Source organism: Ixodes scapularis, unplaced genomic scaffold (genome assembly GCF_016920785.2).
Source record: "Ixodes scapularis isolate PalLabHiFi unplaced genomic scaffold, ASM1692078v2 PGA_scaffold12__126_contigs__length_90152505, whole genome shotgun sequence".
Classification (NCBI taxonomy): Eukaryota; Metazoa; Arthropoda; class Arachnida; order Ixodida; family Ixodidae; genus Ixodes; species Ixodes scapularis.
In genome coordinates, this window is record NW_024609838.1 from 67723593 (window position 1) to 67746662 (window position 23070).

The 23070-nt window shown below is 47.9% G+C and overlaps 1 protein-coding gene across 1 annotated transcript in view; it reads right to left on the minus strand.

Annotated features, from left to right (window-relative positions):
- Positions 1–309: 309 nt before the first annotated feature.
- The window catches only part of LOC8043222 (nuclear pore membrane glycoprotein 210), a 106697-nt gene continuing 83936 nt past the window's right edge, over positions 310–23070 (minus strand). The window contains exons 36-44 of the mRNA XM_040218742.3: positions 19740–19957; positions 15540–15673; positions 13700–13814; positions 11996–12133; positions 8847–9082; positions 7734–7920; positions 5134–5259; positions 3548–3640; positions 310–2048 (exon numbers count right to left, since the gene is read on the minus strand). Coding sequence (XP_040074676.1) covers positions 1948–2048; positions 3548–3640; positions 5134–5259; positions 7734–7920; positions 8847–9082; positions 11996–12133; positions 13700–13814; positions 15540–15673; positions 19740–19957 — 1348 coding nt within the window. The 3' untranslated portion in view covers positions 310–1947. The remainder of the gene's footprint in view (positions 2049–3547; positions 3641–5133; positions 5260–7733; positions 7921–8846; positions 9083–11995; positions 12134–13699; positions 13815–15539; positions 15674–19739; positions 19958–23070) is intronic.

The following is a 23070-nucleotide window of genomic DNA, read 5'->3' on the forward strand; positions in this document are numbered from 1 at the left end:
AACTTGCCTCAATTTTCTTAGCACACCAACAAACATCAGTTAAGTTATACAAAATTATCACTCGTGAAATTTTCATTGTACGAGAGCATTAAAAGAATTCAGTTGTAGGGTTAACGTGTTATTAATTTTTCCAAAGAACCGAGTTCGTGACTGGAGCACCCCACCTAGTCGCAGCCGACAATTTTTGCCAAGTTATGGTGGGAGTGAGTGCTACGAGATGCAGGTGCAATGTGCAGAAAAAGAAGCTCCCAAATATGAACGGAGTTACTACGAGGAACAAGTACGACGGAGCCATCGAAGCAAGAAATAGACAACGTTTGAAAAACTTTATTGTTCGAGGCACAAGTAACGATTTTGAAGCTGGGAGCTTTCCGACTTCCACATTCCCTCTCGCCCCAAGTCCGACCGCAGCCGACACCGCGATCGGACGGAACTAATCAATCACCCCCAAAAGTGCATCGTCCCGGATCTCGTTGCCTTCACGAGTTCATTATCGCCTGCTAAACCAGTCGCACACAAAGAAAGCCCAGGATCACTGTGCATTCGCTGCGCGCAATTAGTTCAGTAGTTTAGCGCCGTGATGATGAAATTTTGGCCTCAAATCGTAGCGACCGCTGTGGTCGGACTTGAAGTAAAATGGAGTGGAGGACGAGATTGACGTACAAAACCTTTCTTACTCACTATAAATGATCAAAGTTGACACCTTCTTCCACGTTTCCCCCTCCACCAAGGCAGACACGGTCCGACAAACGTGTCAATATGTCAAGGGCCATTCTCCTTAATTTGTCACAAATGTCTCAAGTAATTTTAAAGGATGCCAAAATACGGATCTTGGAACTCTCCGAGGGACTGCTGCAGTTCCCCCCTCCTTCCAACGAATGGCAACTAAAAAAATGACTGAGATCGGTACTGCCAAACGCTTGCCTAGATCCAGGAGAGCATGTACTGTGCAGCCCATTTATAACAAACTCCCAATAAAACAAATGCATCTTGCAAAACATTCGGGTTTGTTGTGCGGTCCGTTTTTCTTTTGTCGGTCCAGAACTAAAGAAATAAATAGAGGGAACTCTCATCGTGGTTTTTTGAGCTCTACGGCCGAGTTGGAGGCAATGGCAGTGACTAGAAAAGAGGTCGAATGGCTTAATTACTTGGCTAATTAACTGAACAAATTTATGCAACTTTTTAAATCTCAATTTTTGGGACATTTTGCATTCGGATTCATGATACGCTCCAACTGTTCGGGAGAAATTTTTATGAAAAAATTTGTAGTGGGCGCTACGGGGCGAAAAGTGTCACCTTTGTGCACGGCTTCAAACCGAAAATGTGGGCAAAGAGCACCAGTAATGTCAATGCTTCTGCTTTCCGCAAGCGATACCAACTGCGATAGCTCCGTTTCAGTTTGAAAACCATTGAGCATCGACTATTTAAATACATTATAAAATATATAAAATAAAAATATTAAAAAATAAAACTTTCCTGTTTGGTGAAATAATTGACCAATTTTGCCTCTTTTCTACAGTTGGTGACAGGCTAAAAGTAAAGCGGAAGCTCCTCCCACCCCATTTTACTTTAGCAGAGCGAATGCCGGAGGGGAGGAGCGTTCGCTCTGCCAAAGTGGAAAGAAGTGAGAGGAGCTTCTTTACCCCTAACCTGTCACCGACCTATAGTGGCTGCCACGGCCCACCAACTTAGCCTCGGGGCTAAACTCACCCTAACACCAAGTTCCCTTTTCCTAAAAATTCTAAACAAAGCAAAAATAAAACAACTTTGCATACAGGGCTGCACTGTACCACAGCCTTGAGAAAAGAAAATAAACAAAAGATCACAACTCTATGTACAGACGGCAGTCATCGCCGCACGGTGCTGAACACCGTCCCCAGTGGTCTTGGGTGGCACGGCCAGGCGAGTGCTGGCGAGTTGCCTCGAAGGAGCCTTCCCGAGCTCCCGCTACCTGGCGGGAGAAGAGCGCCTCTGGCTGGGGGACCAGTGGGGGTCCGGAACGCTCCAGAGTCGCTCGGGGGACCCTGGCCACGGCACGTAGGGTAGCACTGCACCCAAACACGGCACGGTTAGAGGACACATGGCAGACGGGAGCCTCATACACGGTTACATCAAAACAATGCAACAAAACATCCCTTGCATGCAAAGCAGGGACGTATTTATAGTGCAGGCTTGATGGGGGGGCTGCAGAGAGATCTGTTATCGCGGACACATGCGACGTCATGGGTGAAGCATAGCCCAGACGTATTTGGTTGACCCGGTAGTAGCCCAAAGACGAAACATCTCTTCCTCAACAAAAGCTGGTGTATGTAAATTTTTCCACAAGAAAAATGCACCCTATAGAGGCTAAGGGAGGGGGGCCCCCCCAGACTTTTCCAAGGGCGACTTTTTAGGGATTTAAGCAGAAACGGCCAAGGGGCACAGGTGCCAGCTGAATGCTGACGCAGCATTGGTGTCCAATCTGTGCCATCTGGCGACCTCTGGTGGGCGACATAGGAACTCCAGCACTACGGCCTTGCCATCCAGGGAGCCAATGGCCGCGTTGAGTCCGCATTCCTTTACACCTACTCTGATGCTCCAATTTCATACTCTGGGCACAGCAACTAAACGAACCATAGTGTATGAGAGCGCGACACACCGAAACTCAACGAGCCGCATGAGCCAGTTCCGACTGCACAGTCATGACGAAACCGGCATCTCGTAGATACGGGTGGCAGAAGCCCAAATTATTTTGAAGATAAATGATTAAAGGTCAGTGTGGAACAACACAGTATAGAGTAAACGAGTAGGCAATGTTATGAAGTTTCTTCAAATGTTTCTAATACCCCTGAAAAGTTTAGAGTGCTCCGATCACATATGTAAAAAGTTACCTCGACTGACCAATCTATTTATTGGTAGAGTATCACTCAAATTTAAATGAAAGACAACATTCTTGAACTCTCGTCGATGCAGGAAACGGTCAAATTTGTCGGAAATGTTTCCGACAAATTCCAGCCCATCGATGTACTACCCATATGCCACCGTTCAATAGAAGGCACGTCAATTCGTTTTCGGGCGAGATGCATGAAGGCACCTTTTCCGGAACCCTAGTTGCTGTCTTGGTCTTAGGTGTTGACAACATGCATTTACCAATCTTGATCACTTTGTTTAAAATTCGAGATCGAACAAAGAACAGCTGCATATACCAAGAAGATCCATAAATCTCTTCGATTAGGCATAGCTGTGCATCTCTAAAGGTTAATTTTATGCCCTACCTCGTTCACTTTCTAATGTCACAGTCTATAAATATAGTCAGCTATATTTATGGATTAATTTAGAAGTAGTCAAGGGAGTTCAGCTGAGTTTAGTTGTTAGTGGAAGTTGTTTAGTGGAAGTTGCAAGTTCAGCCGAGTTTACATCTAATGGTTACACAGTAGTGAAAGGCTTGGAGGAACTACCCATTCAATATTCAATTCCTAAATATCCGGCCAAAACCACTATTCGTTTTGAACTCATGTTCCACGTTCGCACGTGCCTAGCCGGCGCCCATTGGCGGCACCTGACTCACCTCCGCTGGGAGATCGGTTTTCGCCGGAGGTGTTGAGGAACACGTCCGGCTGGCGGGCGACTGCAGACTGCTGGCCCAGGAGGTTCCGGTAGCCTGCACCGTGGGGCGCCAGTCGTCATGTCTGCGCTTGGCAGGCGCGGAAGTTGCTCGTGCAACGACTGCTGTGCCTCTACGCTTTTTCCTTCACCTTTTCGTTATTCTTCTGCTAGTCTAGGCGCGTGAAAAAGCCTTCCGATGAGTCGAATTTTCAAGATTCCTTAGCAAGAAATGTGGCAATGCATGCAGGAGCTATAGTAAAATGCTGGGGAAGTGCCCACCCCGCTTTCATTGTAAACTGGGTTAACCTAGACATGGGTGCTTGTCTGGTCAAGTCGGTAAAAGCAAGAATGGCGGCCAATAAAGAGCTTCGAAGACAAGGTGAGCGAAATCAGAGAAAGCACAATTAATTTTACCGATGTATTTTTACGAGGTGAATATTTTCGGTTGATGCAAGTGCTTTGGAGGGGGTGGTCGTATAATTTGCAGAATTCCCAAATATAAGAAATAACAGTGGGCGCTTGCATAAAGTGGCCACTTCTGCGGCACTTTATGGTACGTGCATATTGCTGTTTAAGCTATCTTGTGTGCCTTTTTTTTTACAATGTCACAGATCAGTTTTTATCTGATGTTTCATATTCACATCCGACTGACTTTAGTTATTTTTCTCGAGCACTACTTTCTTTTTCTTGTAACATATTTTGTGTAACACATACTGTGCATGCTTTTGTGCATTTTATTTATGTTACAATGCATACTCCTGATAAAAGGTGGATCCTTTTGTAGTCCTATAGGCTATTCAAGGGCACCCCCAAGAGTTAAATAAAAAAAAAAATTAAAATATTTTTAGTCAATTGATTCCTTGCAGCACTTGGAATTTGTTGGCAGAGCACCGCACCATGCTACTGGTAGCACCCGTCTCCTTACCCGTGTGCGAGCTCATGAGCCTCCTTGCCACTCTTCACGCATAGCAGTTGTTTCGAACATTTTTATATTTATCTAAACAAAACAGTCGCTAAAAACTCCAAACAGAAAAACAAGCTTGATCATGTTGACAGATTGGTAAGCACAGAATGTGCGATAGGCTTTCCTGGGAAGAAGAGAAAGGAGTCTGAATCTCATTTCCGACACGTGACAGGAAAGGCTGCAAAGCGCGTGATGATGCCTTTGCAAGCCATGCAAATTACTTTGCTTCTGCATGCTCCAACCACCGACCCTGGATAGCCGAGTTGGCAAAGCCATTGCCTCACGACCTCAAGATGGAGGGTTCTAATCCTGCCGGGGGACTGAAGTCTTTTTATATGGTTTTCTATGAGAGTACACTTTCTGGTGTTTTTTTGTTACAGCCAGCTGTTACAGAACTCTATGGAAACCGGCTGACAAGACAGAATCTGCATTAAAAACCTTTTAAGAAAAAGAAAGGCCGCCAAACCTAGCGATGAAGTCGCCAAGTTAATGACGCTGCGTTCTGGCCAGAGGGCTCAATGCGGTGACCTGGGGTAGATGAGGAGTCGCGAGGATATGGAACCAGAACTCCCGACAACGCTCACCAATCAGCAGCGCAGCAGTGGCGGCCCCAATGACCAGAGTGGCCAGCCAGAACTGGTGGTGCGCCCAAAAGGAGCGAAGCACGGCTGGCCAGCCCAGGTCCGGCTCCAGACCTCCAGAGGGTGACACTGCATCGCACAACACCAAAAAACAGTCTGGCATTGTCGCCATCATCATCATCATCATCATCATCATAGGCTGGCAACGGTTCCGGAAATTCAAATTATGAAGCCTGGAACGCGTCCCCAACCAACGTCTTTATGCACGAGTCCCACAAGGACGACAAACAGAAACAAACGACAGCGACAAGCCTCCAACACATGCAGCATGCTCACAATGGCACCTTTGGCAGGCATTTAGTCGTTCGGTCCTCGTGAAGTAAGCACGAGTGATTGCAAGCCTGCCAAAGATACCCTCGCCTGTATGATGTACGTGTTTGAACATAGCCTCCTTTATTCCAAATCGCAAAAGACTGGTTTGAGGGATGTCGCTGTCGTTTTTTCCGTTTGTCGCTCTAGTGGGGCTCGGGCACCAGTGTACTATTCTGCCCGTGCATCGAGCGTGTCCCCAAGTGGCAACAAATGACGCCACAAAAGTCGGAGCATCGGGCCGTTGGATGTCGCGATCCTGGTGGTCGATGCTAGAAGTCCTGGAAAACTCTAAGAGTAAACGCGAGCGTTGCCATCGTCGCTGTGTCCCGACTCCGGACTGCCGGAGCTTCCATGGACTGTCAAGCCGGGGAGCGACGTGTGGCAGAGCAGGCATCTGCCACATCCACCGCCACTGCTGGGACGCCGCCAGGATTGCGGCTGGCGATGACGCGGCAGTTTTACAATGTCGTCTGGCAGAAATTGAGGGACCACAGCTAGGAACAGAACACTCTGCCGCCACACGCCCCAGAAACACCCTGTAGAATGTATTAAGTGTGACCGGCCGGGAGCGTTCTCGCACACAATTTTCACCCGTCAGCGTCAACGCGGAGTCATTGTGGACGCTAGGTGCTCGATGTTGCCAATGCGCCCGTCCCTGACCAGTCCAGAAAAAACTTGCGTTGTGCCGACGCCAAAAATGGGTGCCTGCCCTCGTCGACAAGAGCCAGGCGAATGGTAGTGCGATTTCGGCACCCCCACTTTTCGTGGTGTGCGTGGAGCACGTGGCTGACTCTGTGCACCTTTTCGTAAGCTAGGATGTTGGCGCATTTGATTCGGCTTAGAAACAGATTGATTTCCAATATAGAAATAAAACGAGTCTGCTACGACGTGCAAGATAATTTGAAACTATTATTTATAAAAAGACAGCAAGTGTGCAGCCGAGCAGGTGAACGACAACTACGACGAATTATACCCGAGACTCTGGTAAGGAAAGGGAAACGTCAAACAATGGAAGACAAAAAAGGTAGAGCCCTTCCACCTCAAGTGAAGATGGACGACCAGCGAAGCTGTTATCTTTACGACGCCCAGAGGACGACCTCAGGGACGCCTAGAGAAATTCAGTAGGATGCACTGCAGAGAAGCAATATTTGCGGAAGCAAGCACCACCGGTGTTGCTTTTCTGCATTACATCGATGCTCGGTAAGAAGCGCACTCAACGGGGTAATCCGCCACGATAAACACTTGGAAAAGTATGAATATCGCAATTCCGTGCTTGGAAAAAAAGCATACATTCAAAGCGGGATGGTGCATGTGTGCCGGCTGTATTTAAAAATAAATAGAAACTTTGTGAATGTGTATATCTACATTGTAGTAAAAGTTTCAAAATTAAACAGAGATGCCCTTACAACCTGCATTAAACATGCGCGATTCATTCTTTTTTTTAACTCGAGATTAAAGGAAGAATATATAGCAAGATTTGTAGATTCACTCAATTGGGTAGAGTTGGCCATCTCTATAGAATTAATTTTATGTCAAATCTGTCGTTTAGTTGCCATTCCAAGACATCAGACCTTCTGAGGTCACAGTTCATAAATATAGAAAGATTAAACTTAGCATATAAATGAACAAGGGGAAGAACCTTCACAAGTTTAGCTGGGTTTTCGTCCAAGCATTATGCAGATAGTGATAGGGGTGGAAAAACTATTAGATGTTCAAATCGAAAATATTCAGCCAAAACCACTATTTACTTTGAAATCGCTTCAAACTCAAAATCCACTATTCGCACAAGACTAAAATTCAGCCTTTCTACTCTGGTGAAGACCAGAGCGGAAAGGCTGGAAAGGTTGCCGACATCCATGAGCGACGACGGCAACCAGACAACTGGCAAGCCGGTTGCCTGTTTGCCACTGTCGCTCATAGATGGCGGTAGCTGTCTGGAGTTTTGTGTCCACATGCTGCTTGTCCGCGGACACGATAGTGGGGAAACTAACCCTTAACGACTCCGCTGTAAATAAAAAAAAGGACAGTCCGACGCTTTAAGTTTTATAGACTCTCGTCCTTCTTTCGTCTCTTCAACCGGTGCAAGAACCGTTTTAATATATCTGTGTGCACGCCATCTGCTCGTGCTGCAGTTAATGTAGCCCAAAGCCTGTCGCCAGCATAAGAACGCTTTGTGCAGGTCACGCTTTATCTACGCACGGGAAGCACGGGTGTGTGAGAGAGTCACTCACGTGCAACCATGCGCACGACCAGGTGCTCCCTCTGTCCCGTGGCGGGGCAGTCCAGCGTGACCCCCAGGGGCTCCCGGCGCCAGAGCAGCGTGGAGTGCGCCTGCAGCGCCAGGCTCCAGGTGTGGGCACGGCCGGAGACCGCACGCAGCCCCACCACTTCCAGCCGGGACTCGTCCGAACTCGCCGCCTGGGACATGCAAGGGCACGGGGCTCTCGGCGTGAAACGCCCCGACTTGGAACGCCGGCATTCACGTTCAAACAATTTGCAGACAGCGTCTACCCGCTAGAGCAAGTGGGTACGTTGGCCTAGTGGCGACCGTCAAACATGACCAAAAACAGTGCTCAAGAGGACCGAAGGAAAGAACGTGGGACAAACGCGTGGTGTTTGTCCCGTGTTCTTTCTTTCATCCCGTTTCTTGGAGTGGCATTGTTTGCCGTCTCTACCCACCGATCGTTCCACCTAGAGCTCTGTGCTTTAGTTGTTGTGCACACGTGTGCTTGGAATTCATTGTAGGGTCCAAGGTGAGTACCGCTAGGACCACTCTGACACATGCTGTAGCATATATGCTTAAAAGGGATATTGAATAGAAATTTCGAACTCACAAAACAAGGCTGAACAGACAGGCGGGACGCTGCAAAACCCCAAAACATCACTTATAGAGCAATATCTCTAACGGATCGCTGTGTTTTTTTTTAAAAGAAGTGCGCGATTGAACATGGGCGACGAGGCCGACGAGAGAAGTCACGTCACGATTCTCATTCCCTCTCCTCCTCGCTTCGTCCCGTCGAGCTGATGAACCAAAGCAAGGAGGAAAGAAGCAAGGTCGCTTCCCCTCATTCTCAAATTTTCCAGGAGGACTGTGACGTCAGAGTCCTCGCTTGATCGCCCCCTTCTTTCCCAAAAATACTGCCATCCGTTATATCGATGTATGAGTGAGGTTTTGGAATTTGTAGCGTCCTGTTCAATGCTTCTGCGGCCTTATTTTGTAAAATCCAAATTTCGATTCAGTATCCTTTTAAAGTGGAACGGAGCGTCGAGCAGCAATGGACGTCTTGCGACAAATGAGTCTGGTTGTCTATCCACACGGGTCACAGCAGCAAGCGCACTCTCACCCTGAGGCAGGCGTGGGTGGCGGGCCCGGCAGTGATCAGCACGCTGGTGGACGGCTGGTCGGGGCTGAGCAGCACCTCACGACTGTGCAGCTCAAAGGGTCCCGTGAAGAGGAGCAGCGCCGAGGACCAGGGCCCGTCGTCGTCCGGGCCCAGGGTGGCCCGCACCTCCAGCTGGGCCTCTAGCACCGCGCGGGGCTTGTCCACACCAGCACGCGGCCGCAGGGAGCAGAAGTACCCTGGAGTGGGCAACACTCGCTGCACGCCCTCCACACTGTCGGCGTGGTTTCATACCTTTCCCTAGAGCATAGGTTCTCGAACTGAGTTTTTAGAAACCCAGGAATTCCAGAGAGTACAGTATTTTTTGGGAATGAGCCTCTACCCGATCCCAAGCATTAGTTTGAACATAAAAAATTCTAGCGCGTGGCACACTTTGAAAATATCCTGTTTTATTAGCTCACAAAAAACACAAAAAAGCTTGTATCATAAGTAAGCACGGTTAGGCATAGGTGTTAAAGTTTCTTGGATTTTAAGAATGCCTAGCTGCCTCAAACAGAGGCCGAGCCACAGCTAGGCATTCTTATTCAGGCAGCGATACATTTAGGCGGTACAAAAGCCTACACACTGTCGAGAATACTGTCGCACTCATTTACAATCAAGTCGGTTATAACGAAATAGTGGCTAAAGCGAAGCGATCACGATTTACCATTTACCATTCCCATCTGAACTTTCTAAGGTATGTGCATATGTTTTTTGCAAAGCAAATGGAGCGGCTCTCACGGATATGACTAAAAAAATAGTAATAACTAAAAAAAAAAAAAACAAAAAAAAAAACTTTGTTTTTCATTTTGGTGAAGGAGGACCAGTGAAGCTGTACTATGGTGGAACGACCTCAGGGACGACGCTTAGAGGACGACCTCAGGGACAACGCTTAGAGGACGACCTCAGGGACGACGCTTAGAGGACGACCTCAGGGACGACGCTTAGAGGACAACCTCTTGGACAACAAGGACGACCTCAAGGACGACCCCTAGGACGACCCCTAGAGAAATTCAGCCTCTCCAGTCTGGTGAAAACCAGAGTGGAAAGGCTGGAAAGGTTGCTGCCATCTATGAGCGAGGCCGGTAAACCGGTTGTCTGGTTGCCGCCATCGCTCATAGATGGCGGTAGCTGTCCAGGGTTTTGTGTCGACATTTCTGTACGGGGGACACAATCCTGGGGAAGCTAGCCCTTAACAGCTCCGCTGTGATAGTCAAATTCAGAAAAGTTACCAAGTCGTAGAGGCTGCCCTTCGCTGCTGCGGTTGAGAGGCCACCCAGAACGTGTAGCGGACAATGCTGCAAATGCCACCGGTGGCCTCTGCATTGTAGTCTGCTCATCTGCTCAACGCTCCTTATCTGGGAAGCGGCTTTTCCGCATCGCACGCGGAGAAGTTGTCTGTTACGGCATGCCGACAGGGGCGCTCAGGGTGCTAGAGACGACGCACCGACATTGAGAGCCTAGATTTAGGAGAGGGAGTAACTCCAACCTTGGCGAGCAATTGCAATTTAATGGCGGTCGCCTTCTGGGCAGACTGACACAAGTGAGCACATGTTGGGTTGTCGTGTGGAGAGGAGGACGGAGGGCTGAAAGGCAGAGACAATTGCAGATGAAGAACGTTCTTGACTAATTCGATTCTCGTTTTGCAAACGCAGGCCATAAACCATGTGACCCCGATCGAGCAGTTGCACACTCTCTTAAATCTAAGCTCTCAGTATCGACGAAACACAAACTTGGGTGCCAACTTGGTATTGTGCGCACTCCTTTGTTTGCTTTGTGTTTTGTGTCGGCATCGCTGGTCAGCGTGGTAGCTCTCTGTGGAAAAGTCTCGACTTCGTTCAAGCACCGATTCAGCGCAACGATGGAGAGCGTGCCGTCGAGGTGCCAGCCTTCGACGGAAAAAAGGAAAATGAAAACGGAAGCGTGCCGTCCTCGACGAAGTGCACAGGAACGTAAGGAATGCCGCTCCAACACCATGTTGCGCAGCAAGAATGCCACGCAACATCAATTTCCTTCAGGAGGTACTGCGAGGTGCTAGTTTGCGCTAAACACATTCATTGCTCTCTAATCAAAAACATGTGCGATTTCATTTCTTGGGGGAGGGGGAAAGGGGGTTTACATAGTAATATATACAGTCGCCGACCGTTTTTTCGGACTCCGACAATTCGGACTTGTTCGATATTTCGAACCTAAAGGAAGAACCGTGACTTACTCCATAAAAATGGTGCATATTCACGACCAATGTTACGGACAGCTTGAAGTCCGAAAGTTAGATTATCCGAAGAAAATTGATGCGAACGATCAGCAGGAAACACAAGGAGATTGGGAGAAACACCACCGAGACGCAGCCATTTTGAATTCTATGTTAGCAGCAAATGAATTGGCTTGGTTTGGCAGCGCTACTTGAGTACTCCCGACTCCTACCGCTAGGTGATGCTATGCTAGCCCCTTTTTTTCCATTTAGCTGCACATCATCATCATCATCATCATCATCATCATTTTTCTTTGTTTCCTTCCATCGCTTCCGTCCTTTCGAGCCTCCGCCCCACTTTCGCGTCGCCAGTCGCCATTTTGCGCTCGTGGATTTGCCCCTCTCATCTCGTTCGGACAACGCTGGCTTGGACGTCATGGCCCCATCTGTTGTTCTGCCGCCGCAATGTGTCGTTAAAAAGCTCGGAAAGTACTCAACCATAACGCTAGAAAAGAAGGCAGCGATTCTCAAGCTAACAAAAAGCTGCCGAACGCAAACGAAGGCGTAACAAGGCACGCTGGCGTAACCTGAAGCAAGGCACTATTTACGGCTTTTTTAAGCCCACTTAGAAGTAATAAAGGCAAGTTTTTCAATCTGCTGATCTTTCAGACTGCTCTATTAGTCTGACATTCTTTTGGTCCCTGCGAAGTCCGAATAATCAGTCGGCAACTGTCTGTCCTATCTTGGCACTTACAAGCAAACTTTTTTGGAAACTCTGTGCTCTTTTGAACTAAGAAAACACTCGGCGTACAAACAATCAAACGATTTGGGCAACCGTGGGGAACCGGTTTCTGAAAACCCGGTTTGAGACCCCGTGGTGCGGCTGGTCAGAGGTAACGCCAAGCTTCCCAAAAGGCCTCACCTTGGGCAAAGTTGAAGCCTGCTTCGGCGGCAAAGAAGTCTTCCGCAGACGCTTCCAGGCTCGAGTTGACAAACTCCACCGAGCACGAGAAGGGAGGCACGACCGCCAGCTCGGAGGCTGCCCTCGAGGAGCACTTCCCTGCAGTGCACCGGACCCGTCAAAAAAAAAAAAACGGTTGCAGGTGGCCCACGGTGGTAGAAGCGGAACGCTCGGGCCCTGTTCCAAATCTTTGCCGAGCAGATCCGAGTTACTTCAGCGGATCGCACCGTGCAGCGACGCAGGACTAACTGGTGGGATCTGCTTTCCCACGGAGCACAGGGATAGCAAATCACTGATCAGTGGAAAAATGGAAGCCATTTATGGGACAGAGACGTCTTCATGCGAAATCGCTATCTGCTCAGATTGCATTTTTACGAAGAATCGAGTTCCCGACCTCGTTATGTGCTGTATTTTTATGCAGAACGCAATGATTGGCTGTATGTGTGCTATGCAGAAAAGTAGACGCAAGGGCCTTGTTCATAAGAAGTGCTATTACTTGAGAAAATATGGTAAGAATCGAACGAAAGTTGTCAAAAATATGCTAGCTGATAAAATAACGGTCCAGCATTTTTTTACTCTTAAAAATTCAAAAAGAATCATTTTATAAAAATTTTGGATAAGAAACTTTTTTTCGGCGACAGCTTTTCAGAGGTTGTTTTGAATTTCCATGTAAATCTGACAACACCCATGCCTAAAACTTTTCGCTTGGAAACCTTCCTCCCTCTCTAAAAGGAAGACACTGATGAGACTTTCCGAACACCATTTGATAAAAGGGCTCATTTGGCTAGTTGGTTCGAGTTCTAGTCTTTCTGGTCCCCATTTTTCCAAGGACACTCATCTGAATGAACCATTCGATAGCTGTTGCACGTCGCAAGAGGACACAAACCAAGTCCTAACCCAAACAGACAATCTTGTTGAAATAGACCATTTTCAACGAGCAAAGAACCAATACACCAGTCGGACTATGACAAAAAATTTACCATTTCCTTGGCATTTCCCAAAGGCATTCTAAATGCGCAGCATTTACCTCTTTGCTCTCCTCCCTTCAAAGGCCCACAAAGGGGGCCACTCAAGGGCACAGTGTGAAGGTTTTGTGAATATAGAAAGCCGTCAAAGTCTCACGTCATACTGCAAAGTCGTGGTGCACGCGACATCAGGGTCATGCAATGTCACATCACGTGAAGTCATAAAGTCACTCAACATCGTGAGACGTCACTGTGTCACATAATGTCATAGCGTCATGCGAAGTTACCGTACCGTGTGATGTCATTAGGTCACACGACTCATTAATTCTGTGGCACGCGATGTCACGATGCAACATCACATAATGTCACATGAACCTGCGACGTCATCGAGGCTACATGCCATGAACACAAAACCCCAAGGCCGGCCCTATAGACCTTTCCAGCACTTATCAAATGTCGAGTCGCTCTGCTGTGGACGCATGCTTGGCATCCCATGTTTCGGGGAAGAGAGCTACTGCGCACGTTTGGAACGCCTTGCGCAGCCCAGTAGACAAAGATAGCGGCGCCCAGAAGCTGACTATTGGAAAGGTCTATAAATGCTACACAATCAGAAAGCTGAAGCCGCCTCCAGCGTCACTTGGATGCAGGGGGCCGTGCAACAAGAGGTGCCCCCCCCACCCCCCTGGGACAGCCGACCCACCGTGCACGTTTGAGGGCTGGGATGCGAGGAGCACGGGCAGCCGCGTCTCCGCCAGGGAGGTCAGCTGGGAGCGCCCCGGGAGCAGCTCCAGGGTCGCCACCGGATGGACCAGCACCTGGGACAAACGAGCGCCCTCAGAGCGGCCGCATGCCCCGCGAAGGCGACCCCACTATGCGTGTCTGGGGCGTCCGTTCAAGGGGCAATAAAACTGGCTTCAGAGATAGTTTATTTACGAATAACTCGATCTACGGGCTTTAAACATTCTCAAAAGCCCAAGATTAGATCGATATGCGTCTGATTTCCGTATCAAAGTTTGCGACACAATCGTTTTTCTGAGTTTCGCTGCAAAAAAAAGAAGAAAAAAAAAGGGTGCCGTAGGACGTGTGACGACTAATCGCGAGTAATCGCCTCCCATACGCGAATCGCACACAGATGGAAATCGGTTCGCCGTTGGTAGGCCCCCTTGCCGCGCTGGAAGCGATGGCTCGCGATTGGCACAAGCACGTCAGACGGCGCCCTCAAATTTTTGAGTTGAATCGCAGAAAAACAGCAGTGTTGTGAACTTCGACTCTGTTTTTAATAGGAATATCGTACACGTATCGATCTAATCTTGGGTTCTTCTTAGAATGCTTGGAAACCACTTTAGTACCAAGTTGTGGCTTCTCAAACTAGGTTGTTAGGAACCAAGGGGTTCTCCAGAGTGCCCTATGGGTTCCTCGAGCTCCAGATTTCCTTGACAGTCCCTGCCCCTAAGTAAGATGTGTCCTCAATTCAAGCTCTATTTCAGCTTCGAGTCAAGCAAGATAGGGGCTCCTCAAGATCTAAAAGTATGATGACTGCTGAGTTTAGTAATGCACTCGCCCAAATCTAAAACGACCAGTTTTTACAAAAGATGCGGGGCACATTGGAATTAATCTTAGTGCAAAGCATGTAAGGCTATGAAGCCCTCCACTCTTTCCAATTTAGTAGAGTGAACGCTGAAAAAGAGACGACTGGAGAGGAGTAAACTACCAATTACGGTGAGCAGAGAGTTTCATAGGAGGAGCTATTCTAAAACTGCAACATAGTCGAGCAAAATTGGTATGCACACTGAAAGAAGAGAAGGGAGTTCGGGATGCAATACTTATGCCACAAGACACGCTAGGAATGATTCCAAGACACGCTTCTGTCTCAAGACTTAGACCCCAGAATAGAATCATACTTCGGAATAGCTCGAACGAGCTCTAAGACAAATTTTTGCATGAAAAAGTTTCTTGTTCTTTGGGGAAAGTTCATTTTGTGACTTGCATGTCCTATCCAGCAACTTTAAAAAATATTTAAGAATGTCCCAATCTCATCTCAATCGAGATGCACAAAATGTGTTGCAGACAAGCTGGGCACACATACAGTGTGCGTGATGTCATGGTCACGTGACTGATGTCACGAGACGTCGTGTTGTCATGTGACCTCATAACATAAGTCACGTGACGTCATGTCATGACCTCGAGGCATCACGTGACATCGCAGAGTCACGTGATGCCATGGTGTCAGGTAATATCAGACACCTAACGTTACGGTGTCGCTCGACACCCTGACATCGAGGCTATGTAAGCACTAAGCCGCCTATGGGGCTAGTATAGTTTACGTGACATTGACCTGCACGTCTGTCGAACCGGAAAGTGTTGCTCTTCTCCCAAAACCCAGCCCTCTAACACTTTCTGCGTTGTAACACTTTCTGCGTTGAAGTGTCTTGAGATTTCAGATTCCCCTCTAAATGTCGAAACGTTGTGCACTGCACCCCTCTGCCAAGTCATAAGTTGCCCGGGGCAGCACCGCGGGTGCCAGCAGAGCGTGCTCCCACCTGTAGGGTGCTGTGCAGCTGCGGAGCAACGGAGTAGCGGAGCAGGGCGGTGCCTGGCTTCAGGGCCACCGCCACCCCCGAGCCAGGCTCCACTGCTAGCTGGTCCCCCGTCTGGCTCCACACGCCGGGGCTCCCTGCAGTCGTCACCACAGGGTTTGGGCCCCACTCCAACAACAATGCTAGGGCTCAAGACAGCAAGCACAGTGGCGTGCCTCCTTCAAACAATAGTTTCAGAAGGCCGTTACAAGATTATTTTACAAGACTGACGCTTCAGAATACTACAGGCTACAAGATTGTGGCATTCTGATCACGAGTCTTCAAAACCCCAGTTTCAGAGGTCTGCTATAAGATTGTGCTGTCACAACATAGGCGTTGCAAGATCTTTTAGAACCCTAGTTTCAAAGGGCTGTTTTAACATTGCAATGTCACAAAATCGACTCTTTAGAGTAACTAGGGTTCAGTGTTTTCGCATTAATCCGCAAAAACTCTGAAAAAACTTGCCAGAAAAATTTTGTTCAATTCGGATTTATTCGATAAACTCTGAATTAATCTGTGTGATGTCACTTCCGTGACCAAGTCTACGTGACGTCAACCTCCGAACTTTGCTCCCCCTCCGAAGCGCGGAGAAAGATGTACAGTAGGCTCGTGATAATTCAAACTCTGATATTTCGTACTTCCGGTTAATTAAACAGATTTGAAAATTTTGGCTGTCCCGCTATGTTTTTAATGTATTTATTAGCCGCTTAATTTGAACAGCGTTTTCGCTTAATTCATACTTTTTTGCTCTCACGGCCCCGTTGAGTGCGCTTCTTTCCGAGCACCAGTGCACCGCAGAGAAGCATTACCGGCAGAGCTTGCTTTCTGGAGTGTTGCTTCTCCGCAGCGCACCGGTGCTCGAAATGAAGCGCACTCAACGGGGCTCAAGTGGGCACACATTAACCGAAAACGACGTTCACATTCTGTGCTTTAAAGGGACACTGACAGGGTATTTATGCTCGCCGAGGTTTTTAGTTGTACGTGACATATGAGAGCTCAACTACCCAGAACAGAATTTGCGGCTCGAAATTCGGTTTCTTTCCGCCCGAAAACCGCTGATCAAGAACTGGCCGGTTCGAGTCTCGCTCACTCTCTTTTTCGCGGTCACGGGCCGTTTCCTAAGGTATCGATGCGACCACCAAATTTAATCAAAGTCGTGGGTCACTGAAGGCACACACTCAGTATTAAAAATAGAAAAAAATATGAAACCCATTTTTTGTGGCTTCTAAAAAGCTGTAAATACGTTGATTGAAAAAAAAAGTTCCACATACAACCGGAAGCATTCTGTGCGTTTGTCGTTTCGCGTATCGTGGGTCTCGCGGGGACGGCGATGGCAGCGGACGACGGGCGTGGGACCTCCATTTCAGAACTGTCGTTCGCGGTACCGGCGAATTCTGTCTGCCGTTAAAAGAGAAATTTGGGACTGATCAAAAGAATTGGTATTCATTCCGTACGACACGCCCGGCCACCAAGCCGATTTAAACGAAGACGTCGCCGAGCCGTCGCTCCCTTCTCGTGGCTGAAGACATCACTCGCGCAAACGTCAAGCACGACGTGTCTACTTCGTGTTGAATATGCACGCGTACGATTTCTTTACTAGGTGCGAATGTCCCCAAAGCGTGGTGCTTCCCGACTTCGACCCGGGAGTGCTTTTGCTAGAGAAAAATCGATAGCCAACTTTCCAACTTACAGTTTACCGGCTGAATTATTCCTAAGGAAAAAGATCCCCCAGAATCAAGATGCCCCAGTAGCTCAGTGGGAAAGACGTCCGGTTCACACGCGGTAGGCCCGGGTTCGATTCCCCGTAAAATTGTTTTTTGTCGAACATTTTTTGATGTTTACATATCTTTTTCTTTTTTTTTTTACAATCATCATTGAAGAAACAAACAAAAAAAATAACAAACAAATGTTGTGGACGATACTTCGCTGAATTAAATGGTATGGGATTTTCGTTTTGACACCTGCGAACTCAATGTAATCACTTTCCACAAAATGCAAGGAGCATATAAGTCAGGTAGCGTCCGCTTTCCGAGGTGCCCGTAAATGTTCTACAGGAATTGCAGCCAGCCATTGGTCCCGATCCCGTTGATCTTTCGGAAACTCTGTCACACAATGCCACTTTTTTTCGGATGCAGGACAGGTGAGCCAGCTCTTCACGCAACATCTTGGGTGTATTCTTTTCGGAGCCGATCATGGAAATTCACCACGGGCACTCACTACTCATCTCCAACTCCTCAATGTACAAAACAACTCATCTTGGGATACAGAACAACGAGCAGAACAAACATAACTGCAAAAGAATCGCAGGGCGAGCAGTTCCCGCACGCCGCATCGCACGCCGCATGTCGTGTCGTCTGCTACGGAAAGGAAAAAAAAAAAAAAAAAAAACGCACGGTCGGGTGTAGCCACGCGACTTCCGCCACTCACTCTCTTCTCTCCACTTCTCCGACCTCCGTCGGGTTTCGGTTTCGGTTTCGAGCAGTTGCCTCTTTTGGCTTTATTAAAGAAATACGCTACTCTGTTGCAAAATATTAATTGGGTAGTCCTCCGACACCATAATGTAGTGCCTGGCAAAAAATATAAAAAATTTTTCTGGGGGTGTCAGTGTCCCTTTAAAACTAGCAATGATGACTAAGACAACATCGAGGATGAGGAACAGCTCACTGGCATCATGCTTTCTGGCCTTGAAGCACATAATGTGAATGCCAAGCTGGCGAAATATGCTAGTCTTGACGATGATGTGGGTGTTTGTCGTGATGACTCATCAGAGGACATAGTACAGGAAGTAATGCCAGTACAGTGCAGCAGTGACAGTGAAGATGACGAAGAACGGGATGACCCACTACAAACTGTCACAGCCGCACAGGCTTTTGAGCACATCGCTCAGCTTCAGAAGTTTCTGTGTGCAAAGGAAGAGTCCCATAAGAACTACTTGTGTTGGCTGGTATTGAAACTTTTGAGATCTCATGTGCTGACTAAACAGCCCACAATCAACACCTTTTTTGCCAGATGAATAAATCTAACGTCAGTTATTTCACCAATGTGTAATGCCTGTACTTGCTTATAATTAGGCCCTTGTAGAGGAAACTGACAAAAACCTGCTTTGTATGTGTAGCTATCCATGTAACAATTCATAATGTTGTCTAGTATCATATTTAGATGATTTTCTGATAATTCAAACTAAAATCTGTGACTTCCTGGAGTTTGAATAGACCGATCTCACCAAGCGTGCGGCACATGCGTGACGCCGCCATAACTTTAGTTCGCAGGAGGCAGGCAGCAGTGCACAAGACGGCTCGTGCCGCCTCATGCTCCACATGCGCAGAGCTCCAGCGAGGTTGTCACATGTGCAGAAAGGCTAAAGCTCCCTCTATGCATTGCGGCAGCAATGGCGTAGTCAAACCGGCTGGTGAGATTAGTCTATTAATGAGTCTACTGTAGTTCTACGTCTGAAGATGACAGCCCAGTTTGGAGGGGTAGGGAGCAAACCAAAACCGACACCACACAGGAACGCGACAGAGTATACTCAAGCGTAGCACTCAAAGGGTTAAGGCTAGTTCACACGCTTGTGACTTCTTACGACCATGCGCCTTAAAAACTACCAAGATCTCTTACGACAAAAAAATAGACTGGCACCATCTATCGAGCAGCCATCGAACGCCCGGGGCATATCCCTATTTTCTACTTTTGTTGCGCATCATTTTTTCTTTTTTGTCTCAAGAAGCTTTTGGCTATGTTATAAACAACCACTTTACGTATCGTAGAGTACAGAGCATCCGTCCATTCCGCGCTAAGCGCGCACCACCAAAATTTGAAACATCTGAAAAAATATGCAAAGTACATATATATGTAAAATTGATGACGTCATATGGGCCCATCCTCTATTTTTTTTTGTGATTATCTTCAAATTTTGAGTGGGAGCTTGCTCGGTATTTTACAATAGATAGTTTATACATTTGACCTCTCAAATAACACAAAACCTTCACTCTAATGACATGTAGTTCTAAGGTCACACATAGATGGCGCCAGCGTGCTGTCGTGTAGAAGATCCCAAGAACTCTGTTCGGAAGCAAATGCAAGTGTGTGAACAGGCTCTTTAAGAGAAGATTTGCAGATGGGCTGTCGAGACACTCTAAGCAAGCAACGGATGGAGCGAGCCCTTACCGTTGGCCGCCTGAAGTGGCGTCTGGAAGCAGACGACGTCGCCCACGCTCATGCGATCGGGCCGGGGTTCCAGGGCGGGTCCCGTGCGCAGGGACACGAACGTCTGCAGCCGTGCGTCGTCCCGGTCCCACAGGCGGAGCACGGTCCGGCCGGCGGCCACGCAGTGAAGCGCCAGGCTCCCGTTGACAGCGCCCTCGGACACACGCACCAAGTCGCGCCTGAGAAGGTACGGTTGAACATGGTTGACCGAAAGTGTTCATTCGGTGGGTTTTTAAATGCCGAACATTAATGGGCCCAGCCCTTGGTGCATTCGAGTTCGAGTGTGGGATGTAGCCTCGATAGTATTCCGGACAGAGCGTGAAGTTTCCAATTGTACACTCCACATGCAATCGGTTACTGTTCTTGGAGGGGGGACTTGTGCGCGATCGGTGGCAGAAAGGCACCCTAGAACACGTATTACAAGAGGCATTCGAGATTTAAGGTCTCATTTTTAAGGCAGCAGCTTTTTAGGACCAACCTACCTCGGGAGTCGCACAAGCACAAAATGTGTATCGTAAAATACCGGAAGAGTGCCCACACCACGTTTACTGAAAACTGGGTTAATCTAGACACGGGAGCTTGTCCGGTCGAATTGGGCGCCTAGCATATAATTTTCAGAATTCCCAAGTTTTGGAATTGTCAGTAGCGGGCGCCTGAACAAAGTGGGTGCCTCTGCTGTATCTTACGGTAGGTCAGTCAGTCTAATACTAAACAATCCTGAAAAAAAAAAAAAAAATACAGCGACCGGTTTTAGGGATTAAACTCCAGTCACCAGCGTGGAAGCCGAGCGCGCTGCTGATCGAGCTACAGACTCAGCACGCGGGAACGGGAGGAGCAGAAGCAGGTGGTGTGAGAAAGAATGCGGAGCGGGACGGGAAGGGCAAGAAAGAGGGGTAGAAGCAGGAATTGTAAAAAGAGTGCATGGAATGGGGAGTAGAAAGGGCAAGAAAGCGAGTTTCCCCTCCCTTGGTGACCAAGAAACTTCAGCGCAAGGTCTTTGCACCCGGGTGGTGCTAAAGTGTGCGCGGCGTCACGAAGAGACAATGGTGCGACGTAATCTGGTTCCATACCAAACCCTGCCCTAGACACCACCCGAACTAAGGGCACCACCCACCCTATAAAGCTACCGCTTTTTTTCTCTGGGTTGTGAGCGGGCAGAAAAATACAAAGTATCTTAAAATATGCGGTTCATTAGCAACAAGTGCACAACAGAGCAACATTGTTATAAAGTCTTCAAACGATTGCAGAGCAACCTGGTCTCAATAAAGTTTCAGACACTACAAATGGCAACAATGACCTCTGTGTTACCCTCACCAACTGCACCCCGAAGGCCATGACAGTGATGGCTTCATCCTCTCTCACAACAATGGGCCGGCCCATAGAGAGACAGCTGTTAGAAATTTTCTTCACAACAACAACTTTGAACTGATTCATTATGCCCTCTACTCTCCCGACCTTGCTCCCAGCGATGTTTGGCTGTTTCCGACAATGAAGGACACTCACCGTGGTCGGGCGTCTACGACGTGCTCTGCTGTTGCGTTGGCAATATCCCAGTGGTCTCAACAGACCCCCCCAACAAGCGTTCACGGCAGACTTACAGCTGTGACATTGACATGCAAAAAATGTATGAAACTACACAGCAACTACGTAGAAGAGTAAGAAAGTTTAAGGTTTTCTGCTGCAAATACTTTTTATACAAAAATTAATAAACCTTAAAACTTGAATTCTCCACGTATGAACGCTCTCAGTTGTGGGCATTGTCTACCATCAAAGCAGTACTAGCTGGAGAGGGAGGGGCAAGGGACGCGGCTGCGAAACGAGATTGGCGGGCCCAGCAGAGACATAAAGCCAGTCAGCATTACGTGGTGGCTGACCGGCAGTTCAAGCGCCACTTCACGGACAATCCATTTGGAGTGTTGCGTAACAAGTGTGACAGACTGTGGTTTGAAGCCTTTGTCAACAAAGCCTTTTTATTTGCAGGTTTTCTGCCTGTGGATATGTTCTGTTGTTCCCCGTACTGCCTGCAGAAAGGTACGAGGGGCAACACCGAAAAAAAATCCAGTGTCCTTTTCATTTCTTGTACCGGAGATGTAAGCTGCAAACCTCACTCCATTGTCTCCGACATGGGGTCTTTTCTGGTCAAGGTGCAAACACTCTTCGTATCAGTACCAAGTGAATGCACGTCGCCTGATACTTTGCATAAAGCCGATCGACTCGGGATGTGTCAAGTGCTTGTGTCGGCCTCCCGAATACAAACCCTAAAAGTTAAAAACGGGCAGAATGGGCAAATCGGATTCAAACAGATCGAAAGAAGTCGACACAACCGAACAACACATTCTGAGTCGGTTGGCTTTATGCAAAATTCTAAAACAAGTTCAAATCTTTTTTTTATAGATACCACATAGGTTATTGCTCCCCTCGACAGCTACAGCCTGAGGAAGCTCGCCCCTTTTCTAAAACTGACACTCTTGGGAGGGTGTCATATTTTTTCTAGTGTTTCACCTTGTACAGTGCAACCCACTTACAACAATACCACATATAACGACGTACCACTTATAACGATCAGTTTCTATAGTTTATAGACTGGAAATGATCAGTTTCTAGTCCAGATACAACGATAACCGACTATAACGATTGAAATTTCGGGTTTTCTCATTGTCGTTATAAGTGGGTTGCACTGTAGAAGGTTGCCACTTATTTCATGGCGGCAGCCGCTTGTGCTCCCTTTAAGCGAAATCTGGCAGCATTCGTACACAAAAACCGACGCAATTGCAGAGAGAGAGCGGCAGCGCTGCCTCCGTCACTGTCGCCCCTCGCACAATCACATCACCTACGGCAAGACATGCAATCGGGCTATTGCCCCTTCTTTCTTTCCTCCCCATCGCCATAGCTGCTTCGGGGTTTTTGGAAGGTTTTCTAGAGCGACTCAACGACCCCAGTTCGCCAGACAAGTGCCAAAATTAAGCTTCACTGCCGGTAGTTTGGCTGCCGTCTAGCCATCTTTGAGCCTAAATCACCACTCAAGTGGCAGATTTGGGCTTCACAGCTGGTTCTTCAATTCATATGTGGCATCTTTGGTTTAAGGGGGGGATACGGCCCCGAAATTCCATTTTTTTTCGAAAAAATGCATTTTTAAAAAATATTATATTTGGGTTCACTATATTCTGGAGCATAGTTTCAGAAAGTTTCATTTATAAATACGCAGTATTTATTTCGCAAAAAATTATTTTCGACAAGCTCGCGGCCGCGCGGGCTGCGCACGGAGATCCGTCGAGCGAGCAGAACAGCGAAG